General features: G+C 43.4%; 1 protein-coding gene across 2 annotated transcripts in view; it reads right to left on the bottom strand.

Moving 5' to 3' along the window:
* Nucleotides 1-1137: 1137 nt before the first annotated feature.
* The window catches only part of NSUN4 (NOP2/Sun RNA methyltransferase 4), a 32089-nt gene continuing 20245 nt past the window's right edge, over nucleotides 1138-12981 (bottom strand). For both annotated transcript variants that reach the window (XM_010347391.3, XM_010347390.3), the window contains exons 5-7: nucleotides 7106-7230; nucleotides 3277-6344; nucleotides 1138-2942 (exon numbers count right to left, since the gene is read on the bottom strand). In XM_010347391.3, coding sequence (XP_010345693.1) covers nucleotides 6068-6344; nucleotides 7106-7230 — 402 coding nt within the window. In that variant the 3' untranslated portion in view covers nucleotides 1138-2942; nucleotides 3277-6067. The remainder of the gene's footprint in view (nucleotides 2943-3276; nucleotides 6345-7105; nucleotides 7231-12981) is intronic.

Genomic DNA, 12981 nt, shown 5'->3' with positions numbered 1-12981 from the left:
ACAAAAAAAATAGAAAAATAGCGGGTTGGCAAATTAATGCGTTATCATGGGAGCGCGTTACTTATAAGAATGGGTCTCTTATACAAGCTAGTTTGGCTCATTCTCTAGCCACCTCACCACATGATTCCCTATACCACCTTGGAACTCTGCAAAAAGTCTCCACAAGCAAGAAGGCCCTCACCAGATGGGGACCCTCAACCTTGGATTTCTCAGCTTCCAGAATTATAAGAAATAAATTTCATTTATTTATAAATTGCTCAATCTCAGCCAGGCGCAGTGGCTCAAGCTTGTAATACCAGCACTTTGGGAGGCTGAGGTGGGTGGATCATTAGGTCAGGAGTTCGAGACCAGCCTGGCCAACATGGTGAAACCCCATCTCTACTAAAGATACAAAAATTGGCTGGGTGTGGTGGCACATGCCTGTAATCCCAGCTACTTGGGAGGCTGAGGCAGGAGAATCACTTGAATTTGGGAAGCAGAGGTTGCAATGAGCTGAGATCATGCCATTGCACTCCAGCCTGGGTGACAGAGCAAGACTCCATCTCAAGAAATAAAAAATAAAAAAGCACCTTAAACAATAACCTAACTTTATGTTCCCTCTAGCCCCATCCTATCCCCCTATCTGTAAGAACAGTTATACTGAATCCCATAGTGAGAACTGTTCTTTCCCCCCAGTGATAACCATTCTTTCCTCCTTACATGGTTTTACTGCATACATGTTCTTTTTACATGTTTTTAAATTCTTAGTTGTATTTAATTTTTTGTTGTTGTTGTTGTTGTTTTTGAGACGGAGTTTCGCTCTTGTTACCCAGGCTGGAGTGCAATGGCGCGATCTCGGCTCACCGCAACCCCCACCTCCTGGGTTCAGGCAATTCTCCTGCCTCAGCCTCCTGAGTAGCTGGGATTACAGGCACGTGCCACCATGCCCAGCTAATTTTTTTGTATTTTTAGTAGAGACAGGGTTTCACCATGTTGACCAGGATGGTTTCGATCTGTTGACCTCGTGATCCACCCGCCTCAGCCTCCCAAAGTGCTGGGATTACAGGCATGAGCCACCGCGCCCGGCCGTATTTAATTTTATAGCACCACTAGTCATTAGAGAAATGCAAATTGGGATCACAAAGAGGTATCGAGACATACCCACTAGAATAAAGTTTATTTATTTATTTATTTTTATTTTTGAGACAGAATCGCCTTCTGTTGCCCAGACCAGAGTGCAAAGGTGTGATCTCGGCTCACTGCAACTTACGCCTCCTGGGTGCAAGTGATTCTTGTGCCTCAGTCTCCCAAGCAGTTGGAATCACAGGCATGTGCCACCACACCCAGCTAATTTTTGCATTTTTAGTAGAGATGGTGTTTCACCATGTTGGCCAGGCTGGTCTTGAACTCCTAACCTTAAGTGATCAGCCTGCGTTAGCTTCCCAAAGTACTGGGATTACAGATGTGAGCCACCATGCCTGGCCCACTAGAATAAAGTTTAAGGTTGATCATCCTGAGTGTTAGCAAAGATGTGGAGCAACTGGACATCTCATACATTGCTGATCGTAATGCAAAACAGTAGCTCCACTTTGGAAAACAGTATGGTAGAACCTTATAAAGTTAAACATATATTTACTATATGACCTAGCAATTCCATTCCTAAGTATTTACTCAAAAGAAAACATGGGCCAGGCACAGTGATTCACACCTGTAATCCCAGTACTTTGGGACGCCAAGGTGGATGGATCATCTGAGGTCAGGAGTTCAAGACCAGTCTGGCCAATATGGTGAAACCCCATCTCTACTAAAAATACAAAAATTAGCCAGGTGTGGTGGCAGGCACCTGTAATCCCAGTTATTCAAGAGGCTGAGGCATGAGAATCACTTGAACCCGGGAGGTTGCAGTTAGCTGAGATCAAGCCGTTGAACTCCAGCCTGGGAAAGAGAATGAGACTATGTCTCAAAAAAAAGAAAAAAAGAAAGAAAAGAAGAAAACATGTACTCACAAAATTATACACCCAAATGGTCTTAGCGGCATTATTAATAATAGCCACAAACTGGAAGCAACTCAAATGTCCATCAACTGGTGAATAAACAAAATGGTGGTATGTCTCCACCATGGAATACAATTCGGCAATAAAAAGGAACAAAACATTAATACAACAAAATGAATCTCAAAAACATTATACTAAGTCAAAGAAGTCAAACGCAAAAGACTACATATTGTATGATTCCATGTACGTATGCAAAAATTTCCCAAGACCAGATATTTGAAAGGATTATCCAAGCTTCACAGGGCATAATCACCCAAGATTTCTATTTAAAGGCAAAGGACACAACGCACCAAGAGAAAGACAGGGTAGGTAAACATTAGGAATCTCAGAGCTTCCCAAATACAAGCTCTCCATGGTCCTTATGCATATGTAGACTGCACTCAGAAGTGCCTTTGGATTGAATCATCATGATCCATGTGAGGAATCCATCCTGGTTTGGAAGAGCTCAAATCAGAAGTTCCCAGCAGGGCTTTTATGTTGCTCTGGCCATGTAATCAAGCCAAACATGTGTAACTGGTTAGACCAGCTACAAATAATCTGTAAAGGGAGTGACCAATGGAGCTTCAGACTTTATTTAAAAAAAAACTTTTTTTTGAAATAGAGTCTGTCACCCAGGCTGGAATTCAATGGCAGGATCTCGGCTCACTGCAACCTCTGCCTCCCATGTTCAAGCAATTCTGCCACCCCAATCTACCAAGTAGCTGAGATTATAGGCACCTGCCATCATGCCCAGCTAGTTTTTGTATTTTTTTAGAGATGGGGTTTCACCATGTTGGCCAGGCTGGTCTTGAACTCCTGGCCTCAGGTGATCGATCTGTCTCAGCATCCCAAAGTGTTGGGATTACAGGCGTGAGCCACCGCACCTGGCCGAGCTTCAGACTTTAAACAGCACATTATAAATCCCAATGCCTTGGCCGGGCGCGGTGGCTCAAGCTTGTAATCCCAGCACTTTGGGAGGCCGAGGCGGGTGGATCACGAGGTCGAGAGATCGAGACCATCCTGGTCAACATGGTGAAACCCCGTCTCTACTAAAAATACAAAAAAATTAGCTGGGCATGGTGGTGCGTGCCTGTAATCCCAGCTACTCGGGAGGCTGAGGCAGGAGAATTGCCTGAACCCAGGAGGCGGAGGTTGCCGTGAGCCGAGATCGCGCCATTGCACTCCAGCCTGGGCAACAAGAGCGAAACTCCGTCTCAAAAAAAAAAAAAAAAAAAAAAAAAAAAAAATAAATAAATCCCAATGCCTTTATTTATTATTATTTTTTGAGACAGAGTCTCACTCTGTTGCCCAGGCTGGAGTGCAGTGGCACAATCATAGCTCATTGCAGCCTCAAACTCCTGGACTCAAGTGATCCTCCTGCCACAGCCTCCTGAGTAGCTGGGATCATAGGCACATGCCAGCACATCCAGTTAATTTTTTTTTTTTTTTTTTTTGGTAGAGACCAGGTCTTGCTATATTGTCCAGGTTGATCTAGAACTCCTGGGCTCAAGTGATCCTCCCACCTCAACTTCCCAAAGTGCTGGGATTATAGGCATGAGCCACTGTGCCTAGCCTATTTTCTACATCTTGATGGTGACGGTGACTATACTATTATATGCAATTATCAAAATTTATTAAATAATACATTTAAAATTTATGAACTTGAGAAATAAAATTTATGAACTATATTGTATGTAAAGAATAACTCCATAGAAAAGAAAAAACCTTTCATCCAGAAAGGGCATCATGCTACATTTACTCTTCTGGGATTAAACTTTTTTCACTCAATTATTTTATTGCTCAGAGTCGTCCATATGGTTAGGTATCATTATAGTTCATTTATTTTGACAATTGTATAATATTCTATTATGTGAATATTCTAATTTACTTTTCCACTCTCTTGCTTACGGGCATCTGAGTTATTTCTAGGCTTTTGCTTTTATGAAGAGGGCTGCTGTGAATATTCTTGTACATGTCTCCTGGTGTACATGTATGAGTTTCTCTAGGATTCATTCCAGGTATCAGATTAACTGGGTTATAGGGTAGCTGAATGTTCAATTACAGCAGATAAACTGTTTTCCAAAGTAGTTCTCTGAATCTCTCTGTCCCAATTAGATTAAGACTATAGAGGAAGACGACCCTCCCATCTTGAATTACCACTGCTTAGCATTCAATTAGCACCAGGCTGGATATTGAGGAGTCTAAGGGCAGAAGCCCAGGCACCTGAGGCCTCTTAGCCTCAACAAATACTAAGTACTATACAGAGTGAACAGCATGCAGGGACCATATACCACACATGAAGGCTGGTTAGGGTCCTACTCAGAAAACCAGCCATCCTCCTTGAAGCTCCGTCTTCCTAGCTTCACCTGATTTTGAGTCTGAGAGAGATTCCAGGGCCCTCAATTACAATGCAAATCCCAAAAGAAGACTTAACCTCAGCTAAAGTCCTTCCTCAGCTGACACCTCTAATACCCAAATAAGGATAAGCAGGAATGGCAGAAAGGACAAAAAGAGTGGCAGGAAGAGGAGAAATAACCAAAGTGAAAAGAGCCAAGAAGCCTTCAGGTATGGAAGTTATGGAGTTATTTTCTATGGAGTTATTCTTTGCATACAATATAGTTACATACCCTTTTCTGCACAAGGAACAGTTTTCCAGAAAAAAAAAAAAGTTTAAGAAGAAAATATCTGCAAGTGACCCTGGGCAATTTTTTATATCCCTGCCACTTAAAGGTTACTTTCTTTTGGCTAAAGTTACAAAAATAACATATCAAGCATGCAGTCAGTAAATAATATAATCTCACCCTGAACATAGTGTGTGCAGTGAAGCCCTGTGGTGCCAAGAGAAGAGTGAGGGATTTGGGTGTGGGCCATAGAACAGGTGCCAGAGCTCAGCTGCAGATTAGAAACAACAAAAAATCTGGAATATAAAACAAAACATCAAGAGATTCCTAGGTGTTCAGAAAGAAAAAGGAGAGTTACCATTCCCAAGGATGAGGGAGCCCGGTAATTTCCCACAATCCCAACTGCTACATCTCCGAGAGCTCTCTAGCTACCTGTCATACACAAGGTCTGGGAATACCTGCTAGATGAATGAATAAAGAACAAGGCACGCACAAGAGTATAATAGTTTTGTGGCAGAAGCAGCCTCCCAAGCCACATTTGGGCAGCAGTATTGTTGCCAGCAGGAGTGGCCAGAATTATTCAGCTCAGGAGGGCTTTTCCAATGAGTAGTAAGCAGATTATTTACTTGTTCCTTAAATTAGATCATGGGCCATAAGGAGAAAATAGGCAGGTTTATTTGGGCCTGTTGGCTGCTCAAGACTGATCAGGTGGAACTCACTTCAAGGGTGACAGGGGCTCAATAACTGGCTATTACTCACACCTGTAATCCCAGCACTTTGGGAGACTGAGGTGGGCGGATCACCTGAGGTCAGGAATTCAGGACCAGCCTGACCAACACAGAGAAACCCTGTCTCTCCTAAAAATACAAAATTAGCCAGGCGAGGTGGCACATGCCTGTAATCCTAGCTACTCGGGAGGCTGAGGCAGGAGAACTGCTTGAACCCAGGAGGCGGAGGTTTCGGTGAGCTGAGATCCCGCCATTGCACTCCAGCCTGGGCAACAAGAGTGAGACTCCATCTCAAAAAAAAGAAAGAAAAAATGGAACTAATGGTACTTAAACTGACATGAAGTCCCCAACTGCAGCCCCAGGTCTATGGAGCTTCAACAACTTTATTGGCCAAATGCTTCTTCCCATGTTTACAACTTAAAGCGTGAGCCTGCTCACTGGCTCCTCCTTCTAAGGCCCTAAGTGGGCAGTGAACTTTAGTACAAGCCTGCAATGGGGTGGTGGGTAATGAGTGAGTTAGAAACCTGCTGATGCTGCACAATTGGACAGGAGGACAGAAAATCTTCTACTTCTTATTGTCGAAAACTGCAGAAAGACACAGATAAGATGGAGACAGGACCCAGAGTGCATCTCTACCACTGGTCTCAGTTTCTGGTGCCTCCAACAGAGTATACCTTTGTCTTCTCGCTTCAGGGATTGGGTGATGCTATGTCAGCCTACGCATTTTGCAGAAGTACATAGGGCCAAAATTGGCCATGAGGTTTGGTATTACCAGCTCCCCAACCTGGCAGGATGAGAAGAAACAAAATGTATCCGTGAAGAGCCTTCGGAAGTGACTCAGATCTTCCACCTGCACCTGGATGCTGTATTGATTGGCCAGGAGCTCAATGGCACCTTGCACCACATACTCGTTCTGTAAGTGTGAGAGTGAGCAGGTGGAATAGACAACGTGGCCTCCTGGTTTGGTGGCAAGGAGTCCAGCCCTGAAACCAGAAAGAGACAGAAGCATGACTAGTGGGCTTCCCAGAAGTAGAAGAGCAACATAAGGAGCTTGAAACATGGATAAGGGAAGGCTACTACGGGATAGGTCGCTGGATTAGACAGCCTCTCAAGTCCCTTCCATAATGACACTGCCTGAAAAAGTCATTCTCAAGGCAGAAAGCAACCCAACCTTACCATGAGTTCCTCACTAGGAAGTCTTCTTACAATGACTCCCTGAGGTCTGACTCTGTTTATGGACCAAATTGCTATGCTGGCTATGGATTGAGTTTTTACCCCAGTAGCTATTTTTCAAACATGTGCTACTAACTGGTACTGAGGGTGAAAAAGCATAATGAATCTGTACAGCCCACTCTAGTATGCATGTCCTACCAGATAGGCAGATAGGATTTTTTTTTTTTTTTTGAGACAGAGTCTTGCTCTGTTACCCAGGCTGGAGTGCAGCGGCACGATCTTGGCACACTGCAGCCGCCACCTCCTAGGTTCAGGTGATTCTCCTCCCTCAGCTCCCTGAGTAGCTGGGACTACAGGTGTGCATCACCACACCCAGCTAATTCAGATAAGAGTTTTTATGTTCCAGAGATAATCCCATGATTTCTGTCTCCTCTAGGCAGATCTCCAGCCCTAAGACTCCTGTGTGGGTGATGGTCTTGGCAAAAGCTTCCAGTCCCTGAGTCTCCCAGGTGACCAGACTCCCAGAGCACCCTGGCACAAAGTCCTGAGTTCTTAAAAATCTGTCACTCACGCAAGAAGCTGCACTTGAAGCAGAGGCAACATCTGTCGTTCCTTCTTCCTTGACCGCTTAAAGATGTTGTTCTCCTCCTCATGAAGGGAGTGGCGGTCTGTGGTACAGGGCACATCCACCAGCACCTACCCAGAGTGTTAAAAGGTAAAGTATTAAAGCTCCTTACAGGCTTCCCTTCCTTAGGCCGGAGCTGTTTTAGGTCCCTGGCCTAGGAGGTTTGTGAAATACTCCCTCTGCCCATCATTCATTTGCAGAGTACCTTCCTCATTTTAACTTGGTAGACAATTATGAAATAATGAGTGGGGAAATAGCATATTTGGGAATATTCATGGCTGGTCAAAAAGCCAAAACCAACATGCAAATAATTATAATTTTTTTTTTTAATTTTTAGAGACAAATCTTGCTCATTTGCCCAGACTGGAGTACAGTGGTATGATCATAGGTCACTGCAGCCTCACACTCCCTGGGATCAAGCAATCCTCGCACCTCAACTCCTGTGTAGCTGGAACCACAGGTGCAAACCACCACTCCTGCCTAATTTTTGTATTGTTTGAGGGACAGCATCTCGCTATGTTGCCCAGGCTAACTATAAGATAATTCTTTAAACAGTGCACTTATGATTTGGTCACTTCTGTGTTACACTCTAATAGGAAAGTTATTACAGTCTGGGCAACAAAGTGAGACCCCTATCTGTACAAAAAATTTTTTTTAATTAGCTGGGCATGGTGACTGAAATGGAAGGAACACTTGAGCCCAGGAGGTTGAGGCTGAAGTAAGTCAAGATTGTGCCACTGTACTTGAGATACAGTGAAACTTTGTCTCAAAAAGATAAATAAATAAAATAAAGTTATTAGAAAATTATGACAGGAGGCTGGGTGCAGTGGCTCACATCTGCAATCCCAGCACTTTGGGAGGCCGAGGTGGGCAGAGCTCTTGAAGGTCAGGAGTTCAAGACCAGCCTGACCAACATGGTGAAACTCCAACTCTACTAAAAAAATAAAAAAATAAAAAAATAAAAAATTAGCTGGGTGTGGTAGCAGCACTCCTGTAGTCCCAGCTACTCAGGAGGCTGAGGTGGAAGAACTGCTTGAACCTGGGAGGCAGAGGTTGCGGTAAGCCAAGATCATGCCACTATACTCCAGCCTGGGTGACAAAGTGAGACTTTGCCTCAAAAAAAAAAAAAGAAAGAAAGAAAGAAAGAAAGAAAATTGGTTAGGCGTGGTGGCTCACGCCTGTAATCCCAGCACTTTGGGAGGCTAAAGTGGGTGGATCACCTGAGGTCAGGAGTTTGAGACCAGCCTGACCAACATGGTGAAAGCCTGTCTCTACTAAAAATATAAAAATTAGCCAGGCATAGTGGTGGACGCCTATAATTCCAGCTACTCAGGAGGCTGAGGTAGGAGAATCACTTGAACCCAGGAGGTAGAGGCTGTAGTGAGCTGAGATCATGCCATTGCACTCCAGCCCGGGTGACAGAGTGAGACTCCATCTCAAAGAAAAAAAAAAAGCAAGCAAGCTGTGGAAGTTTCCCCAACCCCAAAAGGAGGAAATGTCTATAGATTATTTCCTTACTCCTTCTCAGTGTCCTGAGGAGTGGCCAGAACTCTTGGGAAGATGGCTGCAAAGTATACTTAGGAACGCTGAACTCCTGAGCCCCTAATGCATAGAAAGAACAGAGCTATGTAATTGTAAGGGGACTATAAATCAATGGCAATATATCTGAATATCTTGGTTCTAATATATTTCAAATATTGCTTCACTAGTGTCAACTGTGGAAAATGCTCATTTTGGGAGGCCAAGGCCCGTGGATCACTTGAGCCCAGGAGTTCAAGACCAGGCTGGGCAACATGATGAAACCCCATCTCTATAAAAAATTTTTAAAAAAATTAACTGGGTATGGCAGTCCCAGGTACTTGAAAGGATGAGACAGGAGAATTGCTTGAGCCCAGGAGGCAGAGGTTGCAGTGAGTCAAGATTGTGCCACTGACTCCAGCCTGGGTGATGGGAGTAAAACCCTGTCTCAAAAATTTAAAAACATGTTGATCTCACTCAGTCACATCAGAAAGAAAAGGAAGTTGTACTACCCTTAGGAAACATTTAGGGAGGGTAGCCAAATCATTCCACGTCAGACATGGCATGTGCATCTTCACATCAGGCACTGGCATGGATGTCAGTCATAAATAATCAATCCTGCCAGGATCGTGCTCCTGCTTAATCTCAGCCCTGGGCAAGTATCTAACAAATATTTCTATTAATATTAATTTGCATAATATTGTATTATAAGGGAAGATAGAAATGTGTTCAAACAAACATTGTATCATTTGAAATAAACTTGAGCTCACACAAAAAAAATAAAGTTGTGAGTTGGGGGAAGGGTGTCTTCCATGAACATGCAGATCTCTGAGGTCCTGTCCCTTCTCCAGCTGATAGACAAGTGAAGCCGGGAGAGGGATGGAGTTACCAAGAGTGTGTAGAGCCCTGAGATAGCATTCTTCTTTGCATCTAAAGTGCCTAACATGGCTGGGCACGGTAGCTCACTCCCATAATCCCAGTGCTTTGGGAGGCTGAGACAGGAGGATCATCTGAGCTCAGAAATTCAAGACCAGCCTGGACAACATAGTGAGACCTCATCTCTACAGAAACTTAAAAAACTAGCTGGGCATAGTGCACATGCCTGTAGTCCCAACTACTTGGGATTTTGAGGTAGGAGGATCACTTAAGCCCAGAAAGCCAAGAATGCAGTGAGCCATGATTGTGCCACTGCACTCCAGCCTGGGCAACAGAGCAAGACCTTGTCTCAAATAAATAAAGTGCTTAACACTTGCCTACCACAGAGTATATTGTATACAACTAGTTTTTCAACAAGCAAATTAACAAAGATATCTTCAAACATCAAAGCTGTCAAGTGAAATAGGAGGTCACCCATTCTATATTATTCTAAAATACGTAGCTAGGATCAATGAAAAGAAATAATAATAATAATGGTGGCCGGATGCGGTGGCTCACACCTATAATCCCAGCACTCTGGGAGGCCAAGGTGGGTGGATCATGAGGTCAGGAGTTCGAGACCAGCCTAACCAATATGGTGAGGACCGCCCCCCATCTCCACTAAAAATACAAAATTAGCCAGGCATAGTAGCACATGCATGTAGTTCCAGCTACTCAGGAGGCTGAGACAGAAGAATTGCTTGAACCCAGGAGGCAGAGGTTGCAGTGAGCTGAGATCACTACACTCCAGCCTGGGTGACTGGAGTGCAGTGATTTTTTTTTTTTCCATCTCAAAAAAAAATAATAATAATAATGGTAAGGGTTGTGATGTTATAATACTATTGAATGTTTTCTATATTCCAGACTTTGTGTCAAATGCATTGTTATTTAATTATGACCTACAGGATAGGCACTATACTATTACCTCATTTTACAGATGAAAAGGCTGAAACTTAAGTGAAAAGTTAAGTAATTCACCCAAACTTCTCTAGCTAACAAGTAATGGAACCAGGACTAATCCAAGCAGTCTAACTCCAGAATCCTTGCACTCACCCACATACCATGCAATCTACAGACTTTAATTCAGTAAGAGGCAGAACTTTCTAACATTTTAAGTGTTCAACAACAGAATCTCAGTGAGCACCCATCAACAGATGTGTGTAAGCATAGGCTGAATAATGATGATGGCTCCTGCTTGCCTGACCTTCACCGCCAGGTACTCTCACTGAATCCTCACAATAATCCTAAGTGGTAGGTTTACCCTATTTCACAAATGAAGAAGTTGAAGTTCAGCAAGATCAACAGCTTGCCTTAGGTAGCACCCCTGTAATGTAGAAACTGGTTAGACTGACAGCAGAGGTCATGCTCTCGCCACCATGATCTGCGGCTCTCGTATCAAGAAAAACGAATAGGCCAGGCGCAGTGACTCACACCTATAATCCCAGCACTTTGGGAGGCCGAGGCGAGTGGATCATTTGAGGTCAGGAATTCAAGACCAGCCTGACAAACACGGTAAAACTCCGTCTCTACTTAAAAAAAAATTAGCCAGTCATGGTGGCGCACACCTGTAATCCCATACTTGCGGGGCTGAGGCAGGAGAATCGCTTGAACCTGGGAGGCGGAAGTTTCAATGAGCCAAGATTGCGCCACTGCACTCCAGCCTGGACAACAAGAGCAAAACTCTGTCTCAAAAAAAATTTTTTTTTTAATGAATAGGGGATTCCTACACAGGCAGAAAGCAAGTCTCAAGTCTATCCAAGATTCCATAAGCCTTGGTTTTTCTTTCAGTTTCTTAGAGTGGTTGAGGCAGAATGGTGAGAATTAGACAGGTTAGGTAAATCAGATGACAACACAGAGACAACATCCATATATATATATATATATATATATATATATATAAAATATGTATATATATATATATATATTTTTTTTTTTTTTTTTTGAGACAGAGTTTCGCTCTTGTTACTCAGGCTGGAGTGCAATGGCACGATCTAGGCTAACCACAACCTCCGCCTCCTGGGTTCAAGCAATTCTCCTGCCTCAGTCTCCCGAGTAGCAGGGACTACAGGTGTGTGCCACCATGCCCAGCTAATTTTTGTACTTTTAGTAGAGATGGGTTTCACCATGTTGACCAGGATGGTCTTGATCTCTTGACCTCGTGATCCACCCGCCTCAGCCTCCCAAAGTACTACGATTATAGGCGTGAGCCACCATGCCTGGCCTATTTTATATATTTTTAAAAATATGTGTTCTAAACAAATATTTTTAGAGTATGCCATTTAAAAGAAATAACTTAAAAACATGAAGAGACTGGCCGAGCACAATGGCTTGCAACTATAATCCCAGCACTCTGGGAGGCTGAGGTGGGAGGACTGCTTAAGCCCAAGATTTCAAGGCCAGCCTGGGCAACACAGTGAGATGGAGTCTACAAAAATAATTAGCAGCTGGGCATGGTGGTGCACTCCTCTAGTCTCAGCTACTAGGGAAACTGAGGCAGGAGGACCCCTTGAGCCCAGGAGGCTGAAGGTGCATTGAGCTGTGTTCACACCACTGTACTCCAGCCTGGGTGACAAAGTGAGAACCTGTCACTCAAAAAATAAATAAATAAATAAATATGGAGACTTAGCAATCTCTATCAAAATCTAAAATGCATATAAACTGCTATACAGCAACTATACTTCAAAAATATAAACTTAAAAAAAAAACTTAAAATATAAAAAAACAAAAATATAAACAATCTTAACCCCAGTACACATTAGTAAATGAAAAAAATACAAAGTTCAGGTCGGGCGCTGTGGCTCACGCCTGTAATCCTAGCACTTTGGGAGGCCAAGGTGGGTGGATCATCTGAGGTCAAGAGTTCAAGACCAGCCTGGCCATCATGGTGAAACCCCATCTTTAAAAAAAAAAAAAAATACAAAGTTCAGAATAGTGAGTATAATATACTAACACTATTTTAAAACACACACACACACACATTTACATTCATATATACAAATAACACATTTTTTTTTTTTTTTTTTTTTTTTTGAGACAGAGTTTCGCTCTTGTTACCCAGGCTGGAGTGCAATGGCGCGATCTCGGCTCACCGCAACCTCCGCCTCCTGGGTTCAGGCAATTCTCCTGCCTCAGCCTCCTGAGTAGCTGGGATTACAGGCACGTGCTACCATGCCCAGCTAATTTTTTGTATTTTTAGTAGAGACGGGGTTTCACCATGTTGACCAGGATGGTCTCGAGCCACCGCACCCGGCCAAATAACATATTTTTAAAGATACAGAAAAAAAGTAGAAACAATGGTTATCTATAGGGAAGTAGAGGGCTACAGGCCAGAAGAGAGAAACTCACTTTTCCCTGGACACTCTTTTGTGCCTTCTGAATTTTGTACATGT

This window comes from Saimiri boliviensis, chromosome 11 (assembly GCF_048565385.1).
Source record: "Saimiri boliviensis isolate mSaiBol1 chromosome 11, mSaiBol1.pri, whole genome shotgun sequence".
NCBI lineage: Eukaryota > Metazoa > Chordata > Mammalia > Primates > Cebidae > Saimiri > Saimiri boliviensis.
Note: the sequence above shows the minus strand (reverse complement) of the source record. Positions and strands in the feature narration are given on the sequence as shown.